At 39.0% G+C, this 25,877-nt stretch overlaps 1 protein-coding gene across 19 annotated transcripts; it reads right to left on the bottom strand.

Moving 5' to 3' along the window:
- Positions 1–244: 244 nt before the first annotated feature.
- Positions 245–25,828, bottom strand: CRYZL1 (crystallin zeta like 1). Of its 19 annotated transcripts, none has more exons than XM_052794736.1 (15): positions 25,715–25,828; positions 24,480–24,688; positions 24,127–24,198; positions 21,275–21,352; positions 20,681–20,753; positions 19,982–20,026; positions 12,805–12,873; positions 10,627–10,760; positions 9,695–9,806; positions 5,762–5,785; positions 4,524–4,622; positions 3,682–3,803; positions 3,108–3,213; positions 1,372–1,417; positions 245–681 (listed from the first exon to the last, which is right to left on the bottom strand). In XM_052794736.1, the coding sequence occupies exons 3-15, from the start codon at positions 24,190–24,192 to the stop codon at positions 582–584; spliced, it is 1,074 nt and encodes a 357-aa protein (XP_052650696.1). In that variant the 5' UTR covers positions 24,193–24,198; positions 24,480–24,688; positions 25,715–25,828; the 3' UTR covers positions 245–581. The 19 variants fall into 19 exon arrangements, with proteins under 19 accessions (XP_052650696.1, XP_052650695.1, XP_052650702.1 ...); XM_052794735.1 differs by having other exon boundaries at positions 24,607–24,688; XM_052794742.1 differs by having other exon boundaries at positions 24,619–24,688.
- Positions 25,829–25,877: the final 49 nt, after the last annotated feature.

Below are 25,877 nucleotides of genomic sequence, written 5' to 3'. Positions count from 1 at the left end.
ACTAGGTTTACTGCCTGTTTGCTAAAAAGAAGAAAATTATCTGTGGGGAGAACTCTTACTGTCAGTACCATATCCTTGCCAGTTCTGATGGTTTTGCCTGTCTTTCTATTAAATAACAATTTAAAATGTGGATTAAAGACTTTAAATGTACCACAGAAAGTGCTCAGTCTCAATGCAGTCAACAGCAAAAGGTAAATATTAAGATGACTATTGGTAGGGGCTGGAGAAGGGAGGACTAATAAAAAACACCAGATTTTTTTTTCCCTTTAATTTCTTATGGTTGAAAAACAACAGCAACTGAGGTTGCCTGTAGATGTTACTGACATTTGTAATTGCGGCAGGGCAGACAAGATTTGTATGTCAAGACTGCCTCTTTAGAATTTGCTGATGGGAACATTCTGCTCAAGTGGATAAAAAAACCCCACCCTTAAGTCACAGGAGCTTCACAGACCATTTGTGCTGAGGTACAAAAGATCTTCAACTTGTGGTTACAGAATTATTTGAAAGTGTACACTAATTTACTTCTCAAATACATTATGTTTCTTTATCTTCCACAGGCTTAGAAATCAGGAAATTGTGTGTCAGAACTGGATGACTTGTCTTTTTCTTGCTTGATTCTTCTGAACTATTTCCATAGAAACTTTGGCTTCATACAATGGGATTGGTTCATCCAGCTGAGGCCTAAAATGGAACAATATGTCAAAAGTGTCTGGTGAGCATGCACAGATAACAGAAATATTGCAGGACTACTGCTATAGACTTTACTTTCACTATGTAAACTTTACTCCTTAAACAAAATAAAAGTTTTACAGCTTTGCTTGGGTTCACAGAAAAAGGGAAGAGCCCTAAAGCAAACAGGAAACAGAAGTTAATTAAAAGATATCCTTCTTACAGGGGAAAAAAAGGAGGGGGAAAAAAAAAAAAAGGTGGTAGTGGTGAGGCTTTTGGTCAACAGAAATACAGTTACCCTGCATTAAGAGAAAGGATCTTCCATTCCCACCTTATTATGGGAGTCTTCATATCTAGTGAAACTGTCACTCTTCTCAGAAGAGTACGACAGACCTACCATCTTTTACAGCCAACACCATTTCTCAATCAGATGCAGAGCAGCCAGACATATGCTCTTCCTCCACCAAGAAAAAAATGTGCTGCCTCTGTTAAATTTTGACATACAGCATAATCATGGGGTTTACCAAATTTCCTTGTGCTTAGCCTGCTACATGGTCTATTTCTGCTTGTAATAAACTGCTCTATGTAAACAATGTGAGGCATCTTTTCCTGAGCATCCCAATATAAATATGCAGTAAAGCGCTGGCAAGAGTCTTCTACTCTAATACTGAATTAAAAAAAAAAAAAAATCACATTTCTCACCTGAAAATGCTACTGGATAATTTCTCCATTATATCTTCTAAGATGGGTATCTAAGAGGACTGTCAAGGTAGCAACGTATCTACAGATACATCTTTCTATAATCACATTTGCTGGCAAGAGCCCTGTATTGATACAAAACCAGCAGAATGAAGGCAAAATGAAAATTAACCTTAATTCCAATCTTTATATCAGATTTATGCACTTGTTTATATATCAGAAACCTCCTTTCCTGAAATAGTATGCAGAAATGAAATATGGAAAACAGAATTTTGAAAAATAAAGCAAAAGGGTTAAGACTGACAAACACAGCCCGTACTAGTACAACATTAATCAATCAGAACGGCAATTGCATTTTTTGTGCAGAATGAAGATGACGGACTTACCAGTACCAGTTAACTATCCCTACTATTCATACAGACATCTGTGGTAAAAATAAAGTTGGGAACATAGTAGAGTCTGTAAATTCTTGGAGCACCACTGCACATCTGTAAGGGATCTTTTGAGTTAATGACTAACACTCATGACAATGCAACAGATGAGTCTTTATATACAGCTCAAAAAATGATGTTCCTTCCTTCATTTTAAGAGCAATCTGGTTAATACTTGAAGCTCAAGCCATTTTAAAAAGCGATCACCTTGTGATTTCTTCAGATGATATTAATGCCATATGCTCAAGAATTTCACAAGATACACAGATCCAAAAAAACTCTCAAAACCAAAACAGATTTTTCCTTTCAACTTTAAAGCCTGTTGTGATAAAACATGCTGTGGTTATTAAAGATACCCCAGGAGACAATATAAGAAATCTTACTGTTTAGTCAGCTTACTTTTTATGTGGGTAACTACTCAGTATGCATTCAACAAAAATACCAAACTCTAAAACAATTCATGACAATCCGCATCCCATAAATATTTCCTTAGTGTGCCTGACCTTGCCTAATGTACTTTGCAGTTTAGTGGAGGAGGGGAGGACTTCCTTGCAGTACAGTTAGTCGTTTCACAAATATAATGACTTAATCCTCACCTGCCTCTTCCATTCTGCTAAACTGCAAAAGTGATTCAGCAGATCTCATAATCTGCAGTGCAGTACAGAACAGGGAGGGTCCTTAAAGCTGTAACAGACAAAGCTTCCATTACTGGAACCGATCCACTGAAAACTCTTATGCTAGTAGAAAGCTCAGAGTCCAGCTGCTTAAGACCAAATGTAGGTAATGCAAATGAAGGAGGCATTCCTCTTCCCACACCCACATCTTTGCTCAATAAATTTAATGTACATAACATTGCCTATAAGGAAAATGTTATGAAGCCAAAATATTTTAACTTTTACAGTTAAACCGATTGCATTAAGATTTACAGATGATGCATCTACTGCCCAAAAGAACAAAAAAACCCATTTCAAAATGTCATATGCATAATATAAAAACTTATAGAATCAAATCTTCAATTAATTGGTTCAATCTTGAACCAAAATACTACATTTTCTCCAGAATGTGTGTCTTCTATTTCAGCACTGCTTTTAATGAAGCACATAGAGACATATATTTAGAAGGAATGCAGAGACTGGTTTAAAACATGAGTGTATGTTATATTTTAGTTACACTGTATGCTTAACTTGCTGACCTTTAAGCCTGTGGTTACATGACTGAGTAGAAGAAAATCTATTAGTTGGTTTCTCAGTTATATTTCCATCCACTCATATTAGCAGTCAGTATTCAAAATGACCATCAAAAGGATATAGAGATACTTCCCTTGCTGTAGATTGGACAAGTTCCATATCTCATCATTCAGAAAGGAGATTGTGGCTCCTTTAAGAAACAAGGTATGGCTATCTGGAGGATCCATCTTAAACAAATTGAAGAAAAATGTTATTTAGTTATACTTTCCTATACAAAAATAAAGGTTAAATGGTTATTTTATATAGATGGTTAAAACAAACAAAAAACCACCCCTCACCCATTCTTAAAACTTAGCAAATTTGTAATATTTACAGCTTTAAATGATACTTTTCTGTCTTGTCAAACTGTTTAATACCCTGAGCCAAACAAAATAGGTCCTTTAAAATGTCAGTACAGCCAAGCTATTAACATAACTTACTATCATGTCCAAGAAGACAGCCCCAAAATTGCCCCAAAGAAAAATAAAAACATTTATTATTAATGCTGTATACTTCCCATTTTCTGGATGTGAAAATTTTCTTAAGTGAAAACTGATATTAACAGTGAGGAACCGTTCGGTCATGACAGAAGCTCACAGACACATCCACATATATATACTATGGTACAAACTAACTTACTGATGCAGTATCTTTACCTGAAGATTTTTTTCTGTTGTTATCCAGTGACCCCCAACACCAAGAAGAGTAATGATATCATGCTTATGAGGTAGCAGCTGTGATTTTGAAGTTGATTCATCTTCAGCACTATATAATTTCACTGGGGGGTGGGGAGAACAAATTCATTTGAGCTCAGAAGAAAATTCTGTTCAGAATGAAATGCCCATCTCTTCCTGTACTGAAAACCACATATCTTGGGATTCTTTACAGTCCTACGTCTTCAGATACAAATGAGTTGCAATATATGCATATGAATACAATGAAAGATGGCTGTCTGGAACAGCACTACAATTAAATTAGGCTGTTAGTCACATGAGAATATCTGAGAAAGTAGAAGATTAGGAAATTCAATATATGTTTCTTTTAACACATTTCAGTGGAACTCTAAGAAGTTCTTCAATTATTTTAGCTAAAAATAGTAACTTCCAAGTTTTCAACTATTCCAATTGTTTTAGAATACAGGTTGACAGTACTGGCGATTATGGCATAATTTTTATATTAAAATAAGGTAGCATAAACGTTGCCACAGCTCTACTCTTTAAACACATTTTTTTCTTTTCAGTTTTAAATAGAGGAAAATTTCAGACAAATTTAGCAGATGACTAACAGTATTAGATGTTTCCACTAGAGGGTGATATGAGGAGATCTTAAGGAGTTCTATTGAATAAAGATACATACATAAAATTGCATGAGAACAAGCAACTAAATGTAGTCGTTTGAGGTGATGCAGCCTCCACCTATATTACTTGGAAATAATAATAAAATAATTAAAAAAACCCCTAATGGTGCTCTGCAGACCAGATTTTCATCGGTTACATACCTCCAGCATCTAGAACAATGTCCACTCCCAGGCCACCCGTTTCTTCCAAGCAGCTTTCTGCCACATCTATCTTTCCATTTGACACATCTATCACTCGAGCTAGAAAAAGCATTACATTTGGTTAACTACAATAAAAAAATGTAGAGTTTCCATTCAGAGCAGAACAGAAAGTTTTTAGTTTCTGAAAGTATTGCAAGCAATTTTGCAACTAAGTCAAAAAACCTCACCAATAGTTTTTTTCACTTTCCAATACAGTGCAAGATCAACACCAAAAAATGTGTATCAGCTTAATGCAGAAGTAAAACTCACGAGTCTGTTTAGGCCAAAAAGGATAAAGTATGCCACTATAAGAATTAGAAAACCTTCAGTAAGTTCATTCTTTGCTATTCTTCTTTTCTAAAAGCACCTTCAAAACCAGCAAGTTCTGGAGTGACTAGACATGTTATTGAAGCAAAAGAGAGTGGCCAAAAGATAAGGAGGCACCTTATTTCACATCTCCCAACTTTCAAATTTTATCTATCAAATAACCATAGCAGTAATGCTTTGGGAGAGTTTTCCAAGCATAGCTTTCTTCCCTTACTCTACATAAAACCCACCACTTCCTGCCAGTCCCTTGCAGAGCCCTTCTCTTGCTTCCACATCATAGAGGGAAACAAAAACCTATTCTCCCTGGCACGGAGCCTCCCAGAGCAAGTCAGAAGTAAACATGTAAAAATGCAATAAATTCAGTCACTTACAAGGCACTGACTTGACTATTCTTATGATTCCAGCAAGTCTTTTAATCTTACTATATCCATCTTTTCTTTAAAATAACACTTAGTAACATCATTAGTTATCTCACAGCATGGATAAACTTATTTATACATTACTTTCTGCATGATGTTTTTAACCTCTAAATGGCTCTCTGGGTCATTAAATAGATATTTAGATGGAAGCATTTACATACCCTCTTGAAATATTTCTGAACTGAAAGTCACTAATACATTTTGTTCTCATATATCTATAACACCGTATTTATAGATGGTTATAAAGATAAACCACAGAATCAGGAATAACTAGGGCAGAGAAGTAGCAGCTAAGTTTTTTAGTTTTGTTTCATAATTATGAGAACAAACATTTGGAAACTAAACAGGCCAAAGACTTCTCAGCAAAATGATAATTGAAATAATGTCAAATAAATTTGGAGGTACATTTCCAAAGCATAATGGATTAAACTCAAATTTTCAGTGTGTACTTACCCACTAAAGGCTGCCGTATACCTTCTTGAATTTAATCATGGGGGGTGGGAAGGAAGGGGAGAAGAAAAATTGCAAGAAAATTAAGAAAAGTACTAACAAACACTCAGTTAATGCTTTGGGGTTTTGTTGTGGTTTTGTTTTTTTGGTTTTTTTTTTTTTTTGGTTTTTTTTTCCCTTCCAATCAAATCATAAGATGCATTCAAATTCTTAGGTCAATCATTCAATTTTTTCACTGAAGTCAAATTATCTGGATAAAGAGAACACACATGGTCATAATTTAATAGAGATGTCACATTAATTTAATATTGATAGTCACATTTTCTGTATGCAAAAAAACCCCCATAATATCCTTTTCTTATTAGTTTCTTCAGTCAAGAAGTTAAAAGGTTTTTCTTAACATGGCAATTTGACATGGTATAAAGTTTCTGCAAATAGTTTCACTTTTTGAGAATAATTCTGATTTAATAGACCCAAAGGCTGACTATCAAAAAGAAAGGCAACAGTTTAATCAGTTTGACTATTTTCTGATTTCTGTTTAGCAACAATTTCCAGTTTTGTTACTTAACTCAATACAATAGTTCAAGAAGTACTCATCAAAATCCTATTCAATTTTCTTCCTAGCAAAATGTTGTAACAATTTCTCTCCACTGTGGAAAAGGCTGTGCAACAAATTATAATATAATTTTCTATAATCCTTTGTCATTTATACAAAAATTCTCACAAAACATTTGTAAATTAGTTCAGTTTCTTCTTCTGTGACTTGCACAACTTCTAAAGTAACATTATTCTGACTGGCAAAAAGGCTTCAGTTTCTCTCTTCTTTCACTGTTGGTGAGAAGTAGAAATATCAATATTTCTGCAACTTGCTACCAGAGTTTACTCTCACCCAGTAAGTTCAGCTACAGAGTTTAAAAACTGTCACACAAAAGATCTGCAACTTGGCTTATTGAACATGTTCAAGAGAGCCATTAAATCACTGATGAGTTCTTACCAGAAACGTATCCCCTGAAAGCTCAACATTGGTTTTAAAGAAAAAAAACCCAAACAAACAACTGCAAACTAACCAACCAACAAACCCAAAACCAAACAACAAACCAAACCAAAAAAAAAGAAGGGGGTAACCTAGGGAACAGAAGAAATATATATGTGTGTATATGTATTTTATTCTTCTGTTCTCCAACAGAAACTCATCACATTATTTATGTAATATTCTGTCTCTAGTCTGACACATGGGCATTAAAATTCCAAAATTTATTATAATCCCCTCCTTCATACTATTATTATATTTACTCCAGAGATTACTGGAGACATGCAAAGTCCCCATCCTGTTGGTCTAAATATGAATCCTTAAACATTAACAGGAACTTCTACTTCAGGCACTGGAATCATATTTGTTAAAAACAAAACAAAAAACCCCAAAACGCAAAAACAGTGGCTTTTTGCTTTCACACTCAAACTGTTTCTCTTCTTAATGCTATACCCAGGTTGTATCTCTTTATTTGAGGTACAGTTGCATTAAATTTTTTTCCCCTAATGTTTATGTTCCACAAATATTTGCCAAACTGCTAAACGAAACTCCTATTGCTATAAAACAAGCACATACATGAGCAATATAAGCAATGGCCTTTTCACTACAAAAGATGGTTATTTCAGCCATTTTATGAAGCAGCTAGTTATGCTATACACTGATAACACAAACTGCTCTTCATTGGCAACTGAGAGACTCTTGCTAAAAACTAAACAAAGAAAACACTAAACAAGCACAAAACTGAAGAAGCCTCCACCAACAGACATTAGGAGCCAGCATAAATATAGCTAGCTACGCTTGGGTTACTTAGAGCACTTATTTTATATTAACATTCATATAACTTAAAAATGCCAGCAAAAAGTAAATACACCAAGCAACCCGAAGTCATATTCATATGTGCTGACAGGACTATGATAATCAAATTAATTGCAAAGTCCTTTCTTAGCTAATAAAGTTTTCATATCATTAGCAAAATATACCCATAAAATATTACAAAGCGAGGTTTAAGGTCTTTTGTATTTACGCTTTCACCCTGTAACAGCTGGTATATCAAACCTCTACATACCAACAGCATTCACAAAAATGCTTTATGTTCTAATGTCTGTAATGTCTACTATTACAGTAAAAAAGACTTCTGAAATAAGAAAAGGAGAAAATAGCTTTTTTGTGAAGTTGCAAAAAAATAGAGGTAATATAAAAATGTACAGAAGTAAGTCTGCCAGGTCTTAGAAGAAATGATTACATTCCCAACACAAAACTTTGCAGTTCCCTGTTGAAGATTGTTAAGGTCAGACAGCAAAAATGTCTGTCTCCCTGCTCTTGTGTAATAACCTCTGCACAGCACTCCACTTCCTGCTGCATTATCAGCACTCCAAAGCCACTACTGGAAGAGCTAAATACTCACTTGGTAGGCTGGAAGTGAATCACTCCCCAATGCTGCAGATGTGTGTGAACGTGCAGCCCCAGAATGCACATGCACACTGTGTTGTCTCTGTGCTTCCACTGCCAGTTCTGTTCTTGGGAGCCAGAAAGGAATTAAAATTGACAAGAACTCTGTTCTCTCTGTGTCTGAAGAGCAACTCTCTGGCTTATTTCGTCCCTCTGCTAGCTTACTGTTCTTGAGCCAGCAGGGAGAACACAAGGACAATACTATGTGCACCTGCATATCAGCAATGCCTGGTTTCAGTGAGTCACTAAGAGCAAGAGAGGAGATTTGAAAACTGCTCTAATTCTCCATTTGGAAAGCCAAGATTGCTAACAATATTACTATGCAAAACAACAAAGGAGAAAGGAGTCAGAGTCGGGGACAGTTAACCTTAATCTTTTTAATCAGATCTCAACTTAGCCCATATATATTTTGATTGATGCAACTGTAATATATATAGATGTGATAACTGACTACACAATGCTTTCCCCCACAACAGCATTCTTATAAGGGACACAGCTACTCTTACGTATACTTCTTTGAATGACAACAAAAATCATACACTGAAAAATAAACTTGGTGATTATACTGTTGCAGTCTTTGCATTTTGAGGAGGAAATACCGTACACTAGTTTTAACCTTGTGTTCACTGAACAGCAAAGTTCATGGACTGCAATCAAACTGGACTTTGCAATGCCATCCTTTATTTTAAAACTGTCTGAATAAAGACATATTCTACTTTCCTCCACTCTGCAGCATCAAAATAAGAAAAAAGTTTGATCAGGAAAGATGCTAGTAGCTTCTACGTTGAGTATTTTCCCATGGTCCAAATAGCACTGTTACTTTGAGGGAAAAACCCCAGAAAACTTCAGTATCGAAGGGAAGAAATGGAAGAAGTCATAGATGAATGCAACTATTATGTCTAATGCAAAGCTCATTTAGAAAATAGGAAAATGCAGAGCCTTTGAACATCCAGCTGCAGTTATGACAGTACTTGAAACTGAGCTGCCACACAGCTTGATAAAATACTATTAGAAGTAATTTGAGTCTGATGAATACTGTATCTCAAGTATATGATTACATCTGAACTCTGGCTCAGGTACCTAGATTACATACTGTGATACTAGTGATTTAGTAATGCTTTCTTCTTTTTCACAAGCAACAATTTTATAAAATGAAAAGACTTCTTGAGTAGTTAGGCCAAAAGCCAGCACTCAAGCACTATTCTGTGAGACGGAAAATACTGAGAGACAGTCATTACAATTTAAATGAAGAATAAAAATGCCATTAAATACACCTAAAACAGAAATTAAATACCTATGGAGTACAGAATAAATTTAAAGACTATTTAATTAGACTATTTATAAATTTGTATTTCAGTTTTCAGCTACTGAAATAAGTCTCTAGAATAAAAAGAAAAAAAAATTATATTTTGAGATATTTTTTAGCGTAAACTTTAGCACTGAAGAATATAACTTACCCACAGGAGGTCTAAGCCTCTCCAGGTACTGCTTATCTTCAAGACTGTATGCCGTAGAGATTACTTTAGCTCCCCTATGTTGTGCTAACTGAATAGCTATTGTACCAAATGGCTGCAGAAGAAAAAAGGTAGATCAATTTTTTTACAGCAACAGTTTGATGACATTTAAGAAAGATAATACTGCAAAGGACATTCAGGAGAAGTCAGGAGAGTATCCAGAAATGAACTTACTCCTTCAGTAAAACACATCTGAACCAAGAATTTTAATATTTCATAGATCTGCTTCTGTTCTAAGTGAGGCCAAAAACGTCTTTTCATTGACTGGGAAGCTCTGAACAAACTTTCAGTAATTAACTAGTTCTCCTCTTCAACAAAATAGCTCACATTCTACTTTAAATAACGCAAGTGCCATAACTGCAATTTTAACATATAGCTTTGGGCTTGCTTGCTTGTTGAAGGAAGAAGTGCTACCAAGGAAAAAGCCCCAGCCACATTTACATTAATGAATCTTGGCTGAGGCAAGCTCCACATCTTCATTAGCAATAAAGATTGCAGTAATGCAAATGAAATTATTTATATCTAAGAGAAGTTAAAAAGCAGTGGTGGGAAAAGAATAAAAAGTTAAGGCACTTTCCTCCAGTTATACCTGAGGGCTTAGGGTAAAACTATGTCAATGTAAATCACCAGAAAAGAACTACCTCTCTTTACTACCCATACAACATGTAAAGGACTGTATTCTTGGCTCAGTATCTTATGTGGGAGGACCCTTCTTATTAATGCATTAAGTTAAGGGTGCTGCCAGGAGTAAAATACAAGGCTTGTAAGTTTAGTATGTTGTAAGAAATCCAATTGTTCTGATGATAAGACAGTTATTTATGGCAGAGGTAAACATTCTGTTCTGAAATTGTTATTATTGCACAGTTGTTACCTACACTTGCTCCATCCATTACAAGGACAGTTTTTCCAGGAGAGACTTGGGAAAGGTAGTGTAAAGCTGTATATGCTCGGACACCATCACGAACAGTCCCAGCCGCTTCAACCCAACAAACTTTTTCTGGTTTACGAACTAAGTTTGGGGAAAAAACAAACAAACAAAAAAACCAGATGGGAAAAAAACCAGCAAGTCCCTGACATTTCACTCAGAATGATTTTTTAGACTTCATCGATTTCTAAAACATGAAAGAAAATTATAGAAGTCATATCATCTACAGGTGTAATTATGATCTATTTCACAAAGGCAATACTGCAATGTTTGTGGCTCATGGCAGCATTAGGTCAGCTACGTGGAGTCAAACTGGAAAAGGCAATTGTCATTCCAAGAATAATCAGTTTGCTTCTGCAGCACTCTTGTGGGCAAGTTCAAATACAAATACAGTATTTAAACAGGAAAAAAGAAAAAAAGACACACTTCCTACCATAACCTCCTGACAGAAATTATCTGAGGAGGTCTCTTCACAAAAATAATTCTGACACAGAGAACATACAATGCGAGTTCCAACTCATGAGTTCCTAATTCTCTTTCTCTATAGGTTAGAATCTTCTACTTCATAATCCATTGGTATAAACAGCTTCTGGAGGTTATAACACACTTTAAGAGAGATAAAGGTCATGATAACATTATTTGTCACCTCCGTTTTCTGTTGTCTCTACCTACAAGACACTTAACAGTTTTCCTATTCTATCCACACTTAAAAGCCTGGGGAGATAACGTTAATGAATACTCTGTTAACTAGAAGTCACAAGTTCAAACACCATTTTTACTGTAAGCAATTTACATGATTTAGCAGAGACCTTGATACTAAGCTAGCATATCATCATCGCCCAGCTGAAAGTCTAGCATAGAACTGAACTAAGTAAGCACAATCCTCTTGAGGCACACTAGAAAGGTAAGACTGGAAGAGTTTGGTCTGTCCCTTTAAGCATAAGTATTGACAGTTTAGCCTGAATTGGGGAACCTATAAAACAACATAAGCAATGCGATCACCTGGGATCATTTATCAGTGTGCTGGAAAAGAATTCTAAGGATCATTACCAGCATCAACACTTTGTGTGCTAGTTCATACTACTTAGCACAAAGTAAGCTACTGAAGGTAATATAAAGTCAGAAATATTTTCTGCCTATAGGTACTGTAAATAGTGATAAGGCAGCACAGACATCTATATTTCATTTTGCTTGATTTGTACTTTTAAGTGTTAGAAAGAATAAACCTTATTTTTTCATCTCCATGAGTCCATGACCTATTTTGCAAAAACTGTCATAGCTAGTCAGGAAGATTTCATCTTCAAACAAGTCAACATAAATAATACTTGTTTGCCTCTCATATATATTAAAAAAAACATGGAGAGGATGTTTTACGATATTTTACACAATAAAAGTAGGGATTCGGTTTTGGTACAAACAAATTGAAAGCAGTCACCTCATAACTACACAGGTTGAATTCATGGACAGTCACAGAAACACAATACAAACTACTCTGAGCAAAAGAGTAGCTTGCTCAAAGTAACACAACAAACTGTTGGCAGAAGCACAGAGATTCCCAAATTTAGTATTCTACACATTAAAGCACTCTATACCCAGAAAGGGGGAAACTAGAAACTCACAATAATTGAAAAGAATGTTTCAATACTAGGTTTTCCCCGATCCTCATTCCCTGAAAATTCTTTTCTCCAGCTTCTATTCTGCTAATTTTATCCCATCTGTTAGTCCAGTCACAAGTGATATTCCTAAATTGAGTCAAAGTGAGGAAAAAACCAAATTTCTCCTCATTTAATTTTGTGACAGATGAGGTGAGGAAAAAGTAGAGAGACAATGAAGCAACAAAAAGGGAAGTTAGAAGGGGGGGGCGGGAAAGGAAAAAAAAAGAGAGTCAGCTTATGTGGTTTAGGCAAAACATTAACCCATTGAATGATAACAGCAAAGATAAAGCCCTTGAGAGTACATAGTATTCAAAGGTTCTATGAACAGGTGGAGTAGACAGAATGTCTGAATGTTGCTGTACAGAATAAGTTTGCCCAGAGGTCCAAGTTAATTAGCTCCCTATTAGAAAAGCTAAACTGAAGTCTAAAGATACAGTAAATGTAAGTATTAGTAAAATATATGAACTACATACCCAAATAATGCTCATGAACCAGAATAACTTCACAAAGACCAGACTCTTCGGAATCCAGGGGCAAAATTCCTGAAAAAAAAATTGAATATAGACCTTTAATTTCAAACAAGCATACACTATAACCAAAGCAAGCTCCTAATGAAATTACTAGTCCCACTTGGTCAGTTGCCCTCTTGTCAGGTTTATGACAGGTTAAGAAAACTTGGCAAGGTAACAACCTGTAATATCTATGGGCACAGTGCACAAGAGGGTTCCAAAGGTGCTCCAAAGAGAATTTTGGGGTTGGGGAGAGAAAGAATGGGGACACTACTGAGTGCTTTTTGCTACTGGTATGCTTAATTTTTGTCAGGTCATGTCTGAACTCATTTCACACTGCTCTCACACTAATGAGTGCTCCTGTTTCTACTCTGAGCCATGGCTAACAAGAAAATCAAGCTCTCATATTGCAGATGGGCACAGACCAAGCCACACTACAGATACCTCTACTCTTCCATCCTAAGAACGTGTGTTGTTAGCAAAGGCAGCAAAAAAGGGACAGAAAGAAGCAGAACAAGCAAGAATGCATGAATGCAAGTTTTAAAAAGTTGGAAGAGAAAAGAGGAACTGAAGGAAAAAATAACACCCATGGAAGACAGAGAAAGCAAACACAGAACAGGCAGAAGAAAAAAGAAAACCATCCTGGTCATAACAGTGCTTTTTTTCCTCCACTGGGCAAAGAAGGAGATTCATGAACAGTAGGTTCTGGCAGCCAATCAGTCTTATAGAATCATAGAATCATAGAATCATTTCGGTTGGAAAAGACCTTCAAGATCATCGAGTCCAACCATTAACCACGCCCCCTAAACCATGCCCTGGAGTACCCTGTCCACTCGCTTTTTGAATACCTCCAGGGATGGTGAATCAACCACTTCCCTGGGCAGCCCATTCCAATGTTTGACAACCCTCTCAGTAAAAAAATTTTTCCTAATATCTAACCTAAATCTCCCTTGCCTCAACTTGAGGCCATTTCCTCTTGTCCTATCTCCAGCCACCTGACAGAAGAGACCAATACCCTCCTCACTACAACCCCCTTTCAGGTAGTTGCAGAGAGCGATAAGATCTCCCCTCAGCCTCCTCTCTTCTAGACTGAACAGCCCCAGATCCTTCAGCCGCTCCTCATAAGACTTGTGCTCAAGGCCCCTCACCAACTTGGTTGCCCTTCTCTGGACACGCTCAAGCAGCTCAATGTCTTTCCTGTAGTGAGGGGCCCAAAACTGAACACAGCACTCGAGGTGCGGCCTCACCAGTGCTGAGTACAGGGGAACAACCACCTCCCTGCTCCTGCTGGCCACACTGTTCCTGATACAGGCCAGGATGCGATTGGCCTTCTTGGCCACCTGGGCACACTGCTGGCTCATATTCAGCTGGCTGTCAACCAGCACCCCCAGGTCTTTCTCTGTCGGGCAGCTTTCCAGCCACTCTTCCCCAAGCCTGTAGCGCTGCATGGGGTTGCCGTGACCGAAGTGCAGGACCCGGCACTTGGCCGTGTTAAACTTCATACGATTGGCCTCAGCCCATCGATCCAGCCTGTCCAGATCTCTCTGTAGAGCCTCCCTACCCTCAAGCAGATCGACCCTGCCTCCCAACTTGGTGTCGTCTGCAAACTTGCTGAGGGTGCACTCAATCCCCTCATCCAAATCATCGATAAAGATATTAAACAGAACAGGGCCCAACACCGAGCCCTGGGGAACACCACTTGTGACCCGCCGCCAACTGGATTTCACCCCATTCACCACTACCCTCTGGGCTCGGCCATCCAGCCAGTTTTTCACCCAGTGAATAGTGCACTTATCCAGGCCACAAGACGCCAGCTTCTCAAGGAGTATGCCATGAGAGACAGTGTCAAAGGCCTTGCTGAAGTCTAGGAAAATAACATCGACAGCCTTTCCCTCATCCACTAGGCGGGTCACCCGGTCATAGAAGGAGATCAGGTTGGTCAAGCAGGACCTGCCTTTTGTAAACCCATGCTGACTGGGCCTGATCCCCCTCTTATCCTGGACTTGCCATGTGAGTGCTTTCAAAACAAACCGTTCCATAATCTTTCCCGGTACCGAGGTCAGGCTGACAGGCCTGTAGTTCCCCGGATCCTCCCTCCGACCCTTCTTATAAATGGGAGTCACATTGGCAAGCCTCCAGTCCTCTGGGACCTCCCCTGTTGACCAGGAACGCTGACAGATGATAGAGAGTGGCTTGGCAAGGACCTCAGCCAGTTCCCTCAGTACTCTTGGATGGATCCCATCAGGTCCCATAGATTTGTGAGTGTCCAGATGGCGTAGCAGGTCCCTAACTAATTCCTCCTGGATTAAGGGGGGTATGTTATGCTCTTCATCCTTACCTTCCAGCTCATGGGGTGGAGTACCCTGAGGATGACTGGACTCACTATTAAAGACTGAGGCAAAGAAGGCATTAAGTACCTCGGCCTTTTCCTCATCACTGGTTGCTACGTTCCCTTCTGTATCCATTAAAGGATAGATATTCTCCTGGGGATTCTTTTTACTGTTAACACATTTGTAAAAACATTTTTTGTTGTCCCTTACAATAGTGGCCAGATTTAGTTCTAGCTGAGCTTTCGCCTTTCTAATTTTCTCTCTGTATGATCTAACAAGATCCCTGTACTCCTCCCAAGTTGCCCGCCCTTTCCTCCAGAGATGATAAACTCTCCTTTTTTTCTTAAGTCCTAGCAAAAGCTCCCCATTCAGCCAGGCCGGTCGTTTTCCTCGGCGGTTTGACTTGCGGCACATGGGAATAGCCTGGTCCTGAGCCATTAAGATTTCCTTTTTAAAGAATGTCCATCCCTCCTGGACCCCTTTGCCCTTCAGGACCGTCTCCCAAGGGACTCTCTCAACCAGTGCCTTGAAGAGGCCAAAGTTAGCCCTCCGGAAGTCCATAGTGGTGGTTTTGCTGACCACCTTCTTTGCCTCACCAAGAATTGAAAATTCTACCATTTCATGGTCACTAAGCCCAAGACGGCCTCCAACCATCACACCTCCCACCAGTCCTTCCCTGTTCGTAAACAACAGGTCTAGCAAGGCTCCTCCCCTGGTTGGCTCACCCACCAGCTGTGTCAAGAAGTTATCTTCCACACACTCCAGGAACCTCCTAGATTGTTTACTCGCTGCTGTGTTGTATTTCCAGCAGATGTCTGGAAAGTTAAAGTCCCCCACAAGGACAAGGGCACACGATTCTGAGACTACTGCCAGCCGCTTGTAGAACGATTCATCCGTCTCTTCAACCTGGTCAGGCGGTCTATAACAGACTCCCAGCACAATATCTGTCTTATTGGCTTTCCCTCTCACCCTCACCCATAAGCACTCCACCTTGTCATCAGAATCGTGTAGCTCTGAACAGTCAAAACATTCCCTAACATAAAGAGCCACCCCACCACCTCTTCTACCTTGTCTGTCCCTTCTGAAGAGCTTGTAGCCATCCATTGCAGCACTCCAGTCACGGGAGTCATCTCACCATGTTTCCGTGATGGCGACTAAGTCATATCTATCCTGCTGCACAATGGCTTCCAGCTCCTCCTGTTTATTGCCCATGCTGCGTGCGTTGGCATAGATGCATTTGAGCTGGGTCATCGAATCCACCCCTAACATTGGCACGCTGCCCCCAGGCTCACCTCTGGTACACCTAGTTTTATCCCTTGCCCCCTTCGAACCTAGTTTAAAGCCCTTTCTATGAGTCCTGCCATCTCATGAGCAAGGATTCTGAATATATGTCTTCTGAATATATGTACCCTCTATCCTCAGTAAAACAGTATCTTTTTCCCCTCTCTCATCCAAATCTTATCCTCCATTTAGACCAACACAAGGGCTTTGGCTTAAAATCCTTAGCAAATTTGGCTAAATCTCTCAACGGTTTATCTATAGAAAAATACAAAGTCTAAAGTGGCTATCTACAGCAGCTATTGTGCAATTAGGAAATAATGCAAGAACAGCAAGAATCTCAGAACAGAACACACTTTCTTACAACATCACTATCACTTCTGTCTTACTTTTGTAACTTAAGTCATCCTCTAATCCTTTAATTTAGCATACAAAATATAAACATATATGAAAGAATGTCCCTAAGAAGTATCTCTTCTATCCTAAAGCATCATTCAGATTTTGATGATTAATACAATATCATATTTCAAGTGTTAAGAAAAATTTCCTTATAGTAAACTAAAATAGCCTTAGCACCTAAGCCAGTTTGCATTCTAACATCTTATTATAGGTAAAGCAAAACACAGAATGAATAATACATGAAGACATTCCTTTTCTTGACAGACACAAAAGTTCAGGAACAAGTCACATTATCTGCTAACACTCAAGACAGCCTCCAAGGAGTCATTATACATTGCTGTCAACTCACCTTGATTTCAGGGTCTCTAAAACTATTCACAAAAACATGACCCTTATACTAAGGGAAAGGCATAAGGCATCTTAAAGAACCGTGCCCCTTAGTATACCTCACAATGCTTACAGAAGCTCCAACATGAAGTATAGACCTTTATTTTACGTATGCTATACATATCAAGCATTTGATACAAATGCAAAATTAGATTTTTCACCTTACTTGTCAGAAATACTCCCCATAGCATAGGGCTTTTGTGCATTGATTATTTATGTATTCAGTAACAGGACATATGGAAGAACTGACACGCAAAGTGGCTAACCACCAGTAAATCTAAACAGTTACGTTTATATTTAGGTTCATGTTGCCAAGTATTTGAGGCCAATTTAACTGTCAGAATATTTTTCCCTGCACTTATTTTAATGAGGAACTTGGCATAGTTGATTGCTAAAAGATTCTGAGAGCAACAAATAAAACTGACTGTAACTTTGAAATAAAGTCAGGAATGTACCTCGAAACAAAAGATTTTTGGCTGGTCTGAGGTTTTACTACTGTATTTTTCTTAACCAAACAAACAATTATGTATAAGATAATACATTATATAGACAAAGAAGTCTCCTCTGGAAGATTAAAGAAGGATCAGAAAAACTTTAAAAGCAAGAAACAATTCTTGGTATGATTTTAGGAATAGATTAATTATTTAACACACCAAGTACTTCCAGTGAGCACAGTACTATTCCTACACGAAAAAGAGTAGAATCATTAATAAGAACTGTATTACCATATTATTACTCTTAAACTCAATAAGGAGTATGTACCAGGACTATACTCTTTGATAGAAGGACAGGCTTTTTTGTAAAATTCAAGTAGAAATATTTTTATGACAATTGTATATTTTGGGACAGTTTGATGTTATTAAACACAAAGGTAACCAAAGCATTTGGCAATAGCTCATTTTCTTTCCAATCTGACCATTCATTAACTAGGTATAAACTTGCAGCAATGTAACTGGGAAGTGTGCTTGTTAGGAAAGATTTACCATAAAAGAAATATTTCACTCCTATCGTTTGTCTTTACAGCATCTATATTGGATGCATAAGGTTCAACAGCTGTTTGAAAGGGAATGCTATGAGATTTCAGTATTTAAAGAAGTGGGTTTTCTTTCTTTTAGGGCTCAAAATATTTAATGCTGTTTTCTTCATTTTCCCATTTCCATACATGTAATTCTGACTTTTCTGTACCTGCATTTGCAAACATTCAGTATTGAAGAATAAAACCCACAGACAATAGAAGTCTCAGACAAAATGAATCTGCTTCTTTCATGACCCAAGTAGAGATTCCATTCCCTTAATGTCAGATTTACTCTGAAGTAGCTCAGTTGATTCAAACTACTAATTCTATATTTGAATTAACAAAAACGGAATGAAGTCCTAATTCACAAAAACACCCAACCCTCCCACAGCCACTTGGAACATCACTTAGACCTCTCAGGTCCATCGACATATTGTCAGAGGTTTTTTTTCCCCCTAACTACTTACTGAAACTGTATTCCTTCAGCTACAACAGAAGGTGATTGAAACACAAATACTGTTTTAAAATATTCAACAGATGCAGGATATGTCAGTAAGATATTTAACCAAATACTGTTCACAATAATGATGCTATTCATAGTTCAAAGTTAATTCATATGCAAGACCAGAAAATGCCTGGCCATAACTGTTCTACTTTATTGAACAAAGCAAAGCCACTTCTGTACCCCATAAAATGGAATATTTATTCCCAACTGTAAGGATTACATCTTCTGTGGTGAATAAATAGTTATAATCACACATCTTATTCCATTAGATTTAAGCTAATGATATGAAAGGTCTGCCACAGTTTTACCAGGAAAAGAAAAGCCCCGAACACTTTCTGTGTGATTTTTGACTGGAAGTCTGTTTTAAACAACAAACAAAAAAAGTACAGCGATTACCACTTGCCTTTCTGATGGGCTCCTCTGACAGTAATATCATAACAGGATCATAAAGCATGGACTTCCTGTGGTTAAATTACGGGGGGAAAAAAGTCCACTTTCAAGAACTCTAACGTGCAGTAAAAATGAAGATTCTAGAAAATGAGCAGCTTGAATCAGTGTTTCTTTTTAAATGTGGCCTTGTATTTAGCAAAACGCCTGAGTACGTGCATTGCTTCTGGCAACTCAGAAAATCCAGTAGAACTGGTGAACCTACTTGCATGTTTAAGTTAGGACCACTCTTAATTTCTTTACTCAAACAGGAATTGATGTGACTTCGAAGAAACTGAACAGTCTTCAGTACGCTTGAAGAGGAGATTCGTCACTAGCAGTTAAAAGTATATTTTTATAACATCCTCAAGAAGGCAGGAAATATAAGCCTAGACTTTGTATCATCCACAGAAATCAAAAGATATGTATTAATTTCATCAAGATGGTGTTGTGAATACAAATAATTATGTGTGTATTCAGATGGTTGCCTCTAGAACACTCACTCCACATGGCTAATTGGACCCAGGTGTATATTCTTAAAGATTTGGTGAATGCAGTAGGACTGTGACAGATGACATTAGCTGGGGACCTGAACTTCAATTCTTATAACCAAAAAACTTCCATAAGAGAACACTTTTAGAATAGAATTCTCATTTATAAGAGTGTATTCATGTGACACTAGTAGAATAATTGAAAAATATATGTCTAATTGTAGCTTTAGCAGTGATTATAACCTCACCCATTCATTATAAAAAGATTACTAATTGTGTTAGTTGATAAGGCAAGCAAGCATTAACTTACCCACCACTTCATCATCTGGCTGAAAAAAGGTCACCTTTCTTCCAACTCACGAAGAATATATGAAAAGGATGAAAGAAGGTATGAAGATAAATGTTTATAGCTGAAATTGAACATCTGTTTGAAAGCACTGTTTATCACTAGCTCATAAAACTAAAAATATACTCTGCTAGTGAAAAAAAATTTTTTTCTGTTAAATATGCACATACTGAAACGAAATGTTTAATTCACTAAACTTGGGCACCCCATCCACAAACAGTTACATGCAAGCACACACATGTATATGTGTTTGAAAGATCCAGGCTTTAAACTACACATCAAAGGTGGATGTGTCAGTGAAACACTGCCGAAATTCCCAAACATTATTTTGTCTTCACTATTCCAACAAATAATTTTTACAAATAAATTAAAAAGATTGTTATAGCATGTGCAAGTAATATCTTAAGATCTCAGTATATTTTATTTAGCAAGCTGCCATGCAATTTTATTTTTTTTAAACTCTGAACAGATATGCAGGAATTGCAGTTCAGTTCCTTTTTTTACTTTCATTTCAGTATCATTACTGACTTAGGAAAAGCCTCATTAAGAAAGCAAATAGTTCCTACTATTAAAGGTGTACCATACAAACAGTATTTATTTGTTCTGGATTACCAGACCTTAATTCTTGCTCCATACCCTCACAGGACAATTATACTAACTTACCTTCCAATACAACTCCAGAAATTTCTCGACCAACAGGTAGAAGCTCCTTCTCCAGTTTAATTTCTGACAGAAGCTAAATGAAAATAAAGGTTACAACATTCTTACTAAGGCTCAAAATTTGCATATTTATTATCATCTTAGAATGTTTGATATTCACAGTAAGAAAGTTGGGCCATTGCCAAAATGTTATTTGGGGGAAAAAACTACACACATTCCTCATTTAATATTAAAACTTTGCACTGATTTTCTGTATGTAAATTTAGAAGCATATAAAAAAAAAAAAGTTATTAACAGGCAAGCCAAACTGTGACTTAAAGTCAGTATGCAGAGGATGATAAAAGGGATTTACTGTAAGAGAACTCACAAATGACAACTGATCTTTCTCCATAAGTTAGGAACCAAATTACAGGTGCTTTTTATTTCAAGAGATATGTAAGAATACCACATCAATCCTGTGCCCTCTTTCTCAGCAGTAAAGCCATATCCTCAGATGGCATAAATGGAATTGTGCCAATTACTGGCTAAGGCCCTGGCTTAGATCTTCAATGGAAACTGTAAACACCTCTAGCTTTTATAAAAAAAATAAGCAAATACCTTTGTATCTATCCAGCTCAGTGCACAGGCTCTAACTTGTACTTTCACATCGTTGTCTCTTGTAGGAGGAAGGTTTTCCTAGGACAGATTTACAGATGTTACATTATACAATACAACATGAATGTGCTAGTAGGATCCTTTCAAGCTCTTGAAAGGACTTTTCCACAGTCTTTGTTTTAGATTGTTTTGTAGTCACAACAAGAAAATTTTTTTCACTGAAAAGGGAACTGATAGCACAATGAATTTACAACACCATTTTGAGTACGTGTGTATTACTATTACAAACTGACCACTAGACCTTACTAAACTTCAACAGACACTAACATTTTTCTCTTGGTTTTTTTCTGCAAGTTAAATATCACACACTTACCTGAAACAATTTTAGTATGTAATTACCCCCCTACTGTCTGTCTAACAAATAGAAGGAAGCAGATCTTTAATATTAAAACTATATTGCAAGAGTGATAGAGAATTTTAAGAGAATTTTGACATGAACGTCTGACATACTGTACTGACAAACTTACTGAGGTAAATGTCCAAGTAGTCCAGACGATGTCAAAGAAAAGCAGTGTTAAGAATTGGTATTAAGTCTGACAAATGATGGCTACCTCACATACAAAAGCGTTGTACTTATGAAGCCTGCCCTTACTATTTCAGCTTTCGGTTTTGGGATTGATATCTGAAATGATTTTAAGTAGTTGAGTACTGCTACTTTAAAGTATTTAATCAGCCAAGTCGAGTTCTGGACTGCTGACTCCACACAGCTGTTGAATAGCTACCTCAGGTACTGGAGGCAAAATCATGTATTTCCATGTTGTACTGTAGTCTGCAGTGTAGATGTCTGTTGCAATTGAAAGTGAAACACTAACCAGAAAGTCACGAGAGCGCTTTGTTTCTACTTCTGAAGTTAAGATATATTCTTAAATGTTTAAGCTTTCTTTGATTTTTTTTTTTAAACTCCTCCCAAGAAACAGCTGTTGCTTTTCTCCTAGGCTTAGCAACATGAACAGTAACCTCTGTCCAAGGAATACTGAGCTGAACTTTTTCTCACCCCAGCTGAGTTAAACACATGCTGTTACTTTAAAATTGCAAGGCATTATGCCAGTCAGACTGACGTCCTGCTCCTCAAACAAACAGAAGTGGGTTCTCACTGTTTGTTCCACAAAACAGTTGAACACGTACCACATACATATACCACCATAACACATACAAATACCACACCTCTGGTTTTAAAAAAAAAAAAAAAAAAAAGTAGTTAGATTCTAAGGGTCTTATGTAATTTATGTAAATTTAAGATTATATTGTCTTTTGGAACTATCCTTTTGGTATGCATAGCTCAGTGAACCTAAGTACTGCTACTATGCACGTAATAAATTTGCTTTTCTTTATAAAAGAATACAAGTCTTAAGAACAAAAAGAGATGATGAAGTGTTTTTGCTGTTAACTGGTTCCTGCCTTCATAATTTAAATATGTCATTATTATGACTTGACCAAGCTAAACCTAAGGAAGGTTTGCTATGCAAATTCTTCATTCAAGCTACTGGCTTTTCGTTATCTACCTTCTGTTATATTAAGGTCTCCTCAGCCACCTAGCTTTCCTTTTCCTCACTTTTTTCAATATTTATTTCTAAGATGAGGATTCCATAGTGCTGGTCATTACACAGACACCTGCAGAATCAGTTCCTGTCTGAAGTGATTTAAATAGGCAAATAAGCAGACAAATCCTATGCACAGGAGTGCGGTTTCAAGATCTACTTTAGCTTACCTAAGACTGTACCAGAGCTGTCTGGCTCAGCTGTTGCCAGCATCTACATATTCCCATCCCTTCCTTTGTGTTGGAGCTAGCAATCATGGAGCCATCACAATGATGTGAACTAACTTGTAACAAATTACTAGTATTTACCTGGATAAGTAAGCTGATCCATCTCACCTTACAGCTGCATGACTCCTAAAACCATTACAAGGAAGAGAACAAAAATGTGCTGCTGAAAGGTGAACAAACCTTTTCAGCAAAAGCACAATTTCACTATCAGTTTAAGTAGATCTAAGACTGCCCCATGAATATGCACCTTGGTTGTATCAAAATCACCCATCTCATTGCATCCTTCTCTTCAAGCAGTTCATTAGATGTGCTTAACTACTGGGACTTAATGCTGCCCAAGCAAGATTCTCGCCAGTACTACATTGTTTTGTTTTGACATATGGCTCATAGGTATACTTAGGTACCTATGTTACACAGGTGTACACAGGTACCTATAATAATTTATTTTGTACCTATAGGAGATTTAAAAACACAGATTCACATCCTCAAAACCATGTAAGCATTTTTCTACTGTTCAGACACCCATACTGCATCAACTGTCTTGTTGTTCCTTTAAGTTGTAAGAAAACAGGTAGCTAGACAAAGGAGACTTATCAAAGGCTGCACTGTGATCTCAATCCTCACTAAGAGCAAAGAACTCGCAGAAGGAAAAAAACCATAAGAGTAGGAACACTCCAAACACGATAAATTTCTCAAGTTATAGTTCTACTTTTTCAGTGACCAGAAAATCCAACCAGGAGATGTGAATCCAGATGAAGCCAGGGTTCATTTGGTACACCTACAAAACTTATTTTTAAAATATGGACACCAAAACCGCACAGAGAAATCTAGCACTGGACTTGCCAAGTGCTGCATGATGATGGTAAAATACACCTCCCCTACTTTCATTTACCTGCCTGTATGTGCAAGGATTACACCAGTTCTTTTTTAAGCCTACAGAAGAGTTAGGTATTTCAATTCCCTTGTGGCATTCAGCCACACTCTCTTCTTTCACTGAATGATTAATAGTGCTATTATGATCGGAACTCACTCTTTCCTGAAAGACAAATGTCATTTCCTCTCCAGGTGAATTCTGCTGACAATACAAGGCCTTCATAGTGATCTGAAAAAAGACACAGCAACCAAGCTGTAATACATGCAATATCTATAGCACAAACAAGTAACTAAAGCTTTACATTACTTTATAAGCAGAACAGTGATTGCTTGCAAGCAACATGGGGCCTATGAGTCCTTCCAATACACAAGTTCTAAAACAGATCAACAGATAAGGCAAGATATGGTGTTACCTGCAACTGGTTACATCAGTATGGTTGACCATAATATAGCAAATCCTAGGGACCAAGTCCGTACAGCAAAAGGCAAGGAATGATACACAGGATTTACCGATTGGTGGTCCAATGCTGTAGATGGGTTGTTTGCCACCCAGGCTGGAAGGCACACACTTTGACTAGTTGAGACAAATGCAGTGCATGGGGCAATAAAACCAGTACAGGAACACAAGGAACCTTACATATGACTTAATTAAAAATCACAGCTCAGGTTGTCGGTCTCCTCTCCCAACTTGGCATATGTGGTCCTCAACAAACCAGAGCCTTTTGGAGAGAAAAAAAAAAATTCAAAAGTAGTCTCTTCAAGTTACAGGAAAAAGAAAAGCACAGAGGAGACAGGCAGAAAACCATACGGCCATTATATTGCTTCTGGGGGCCAGCACTAACCCCTCAGGGACGCCCGAGGTTGAAGGGACCGCCCCGAGGCACCTCGCCTTTCAGAAAGGAGGAGCAGCGCCGCAGCCGGGGTCCGGCGCAACCCCGACCGGCCCCGCAGGGAGCCGCGAGCTCGGCGGTGCCGGCCCGCTTCGCCTGGCTCTCGGCGCGCTGCGGCCCCAGCGCCCACACCCTGCCCGAGGACAGCTGTCAAGCTGCGCCCGCTTCCGTTAGTGCCACCGGCCGCGCCGCCGCTATTATTCCGGTGCTTTACCACACCGGAGAGCGGCTCGGCGGGAGAGACCAGTGCCTCACCAGCGCCTACATCTGCCTCCGCACCGCGACACCCGCGGCGCCCCAGCCGCTCCTCAGCGCCCGCCGAGGAAACCCGCGCAGAGACGAGGCCAAACTGAGGGGCCCCAACCCCACCCGAGGCACTCCCCAGCGGGAAGAGTTCCCCGGGAGCCGAGACGATGCACCGGCAGCCCCTGGGAAGCGCCGCCACCCCGAGACCGGCGGTTGCCATGACAAACCGTTACTTCCGCCGGCGCTCCCACCTCGGCGCCCTCCGGCGAGCGCGGGCACCGCCCCCACGCCCCGCTCCCAGGCCCAGCGTCCAGAGAGGCCCCATGGGAGCTCGCGATTGGCCACGGCGGCCGCCACTCGGCATAAAAGAGGGGCAGGATTGGCTACGGCGGCTGTCGCTCGCTACAAAAGAAGCAGGCGGGAGTAGGCGCCCCCTTCCACCTCGCCCCCGGGCGGCGCAGGGGACTACGCGGCCCAGCAGCCTGCGCGGCGCAGCGCCCGGCGGCTGCCCTGCGTGACCTCCCGAGAGCGGGGCTGGCGGCTGGGACACCGCCGGTGGCGGGGGGGGGGGGGGCGGTGAGGGAAGGAAGAGACGCTGCCTTGAATTACCCTTATGCAAAATAAAGGGGCCGCCCGCCCCGCAGGCGCGTCCCGCTGGAGGTGAGGAGAGAACCCGGCCGCCCCCTCCCCCCCGCTCCGCTCCCTCCCCTCCCAGAGAGAGCGGGCCTGGCAGAGCTCGGATTGGCCGGAGGAGGCCGGGTCCCCGCGGCGC

The sequence above is a fragment of the Harpia harpyja genome, chromosome 8 (assembly GCF_026419915.1).
Source record: "Harpia harpyja isolate bHarHar1 chromosome 8, bHarHar1 primary haplotype, whole genome shotgun sequence".
Lineage (NCBI taxonomy): Eukaryota > Metazoa > Chordata > Aves > Accipitriformes > Accipitridae > Harpia > Harpia harpyja.
The sequence above is the reverse complement of the archived record's forward strand: the minus strand, read 5'-3'. Positions and strand labels throughout refer to the sequence as shown.

Bases quoted from the DNA above. Each gene is read 5' to 3' on its own strand.
- CRYZL1 (XM_052794736.1), bottom strand. From the start codon at position 24,192: ATGAAGGCCTTGTATTGTCAGCAGAATTCACCTGGAGAGGAAATGACA. The intron at 21,353-24,126 runs GTGAGTTCCGAT...AATCTGTCCTAG, and splicing joins CATTTGTCTTTCAGGAAAGA to GAAAACCTTCCTCCTACAAG. The intron at 682-1,371 runs GTGAGAAATGTG...GTTCCATTTTAG, and splicing joins TTATCCAGTAGCATTTTCAG to GCCTCAGCTGGATGAACCAA.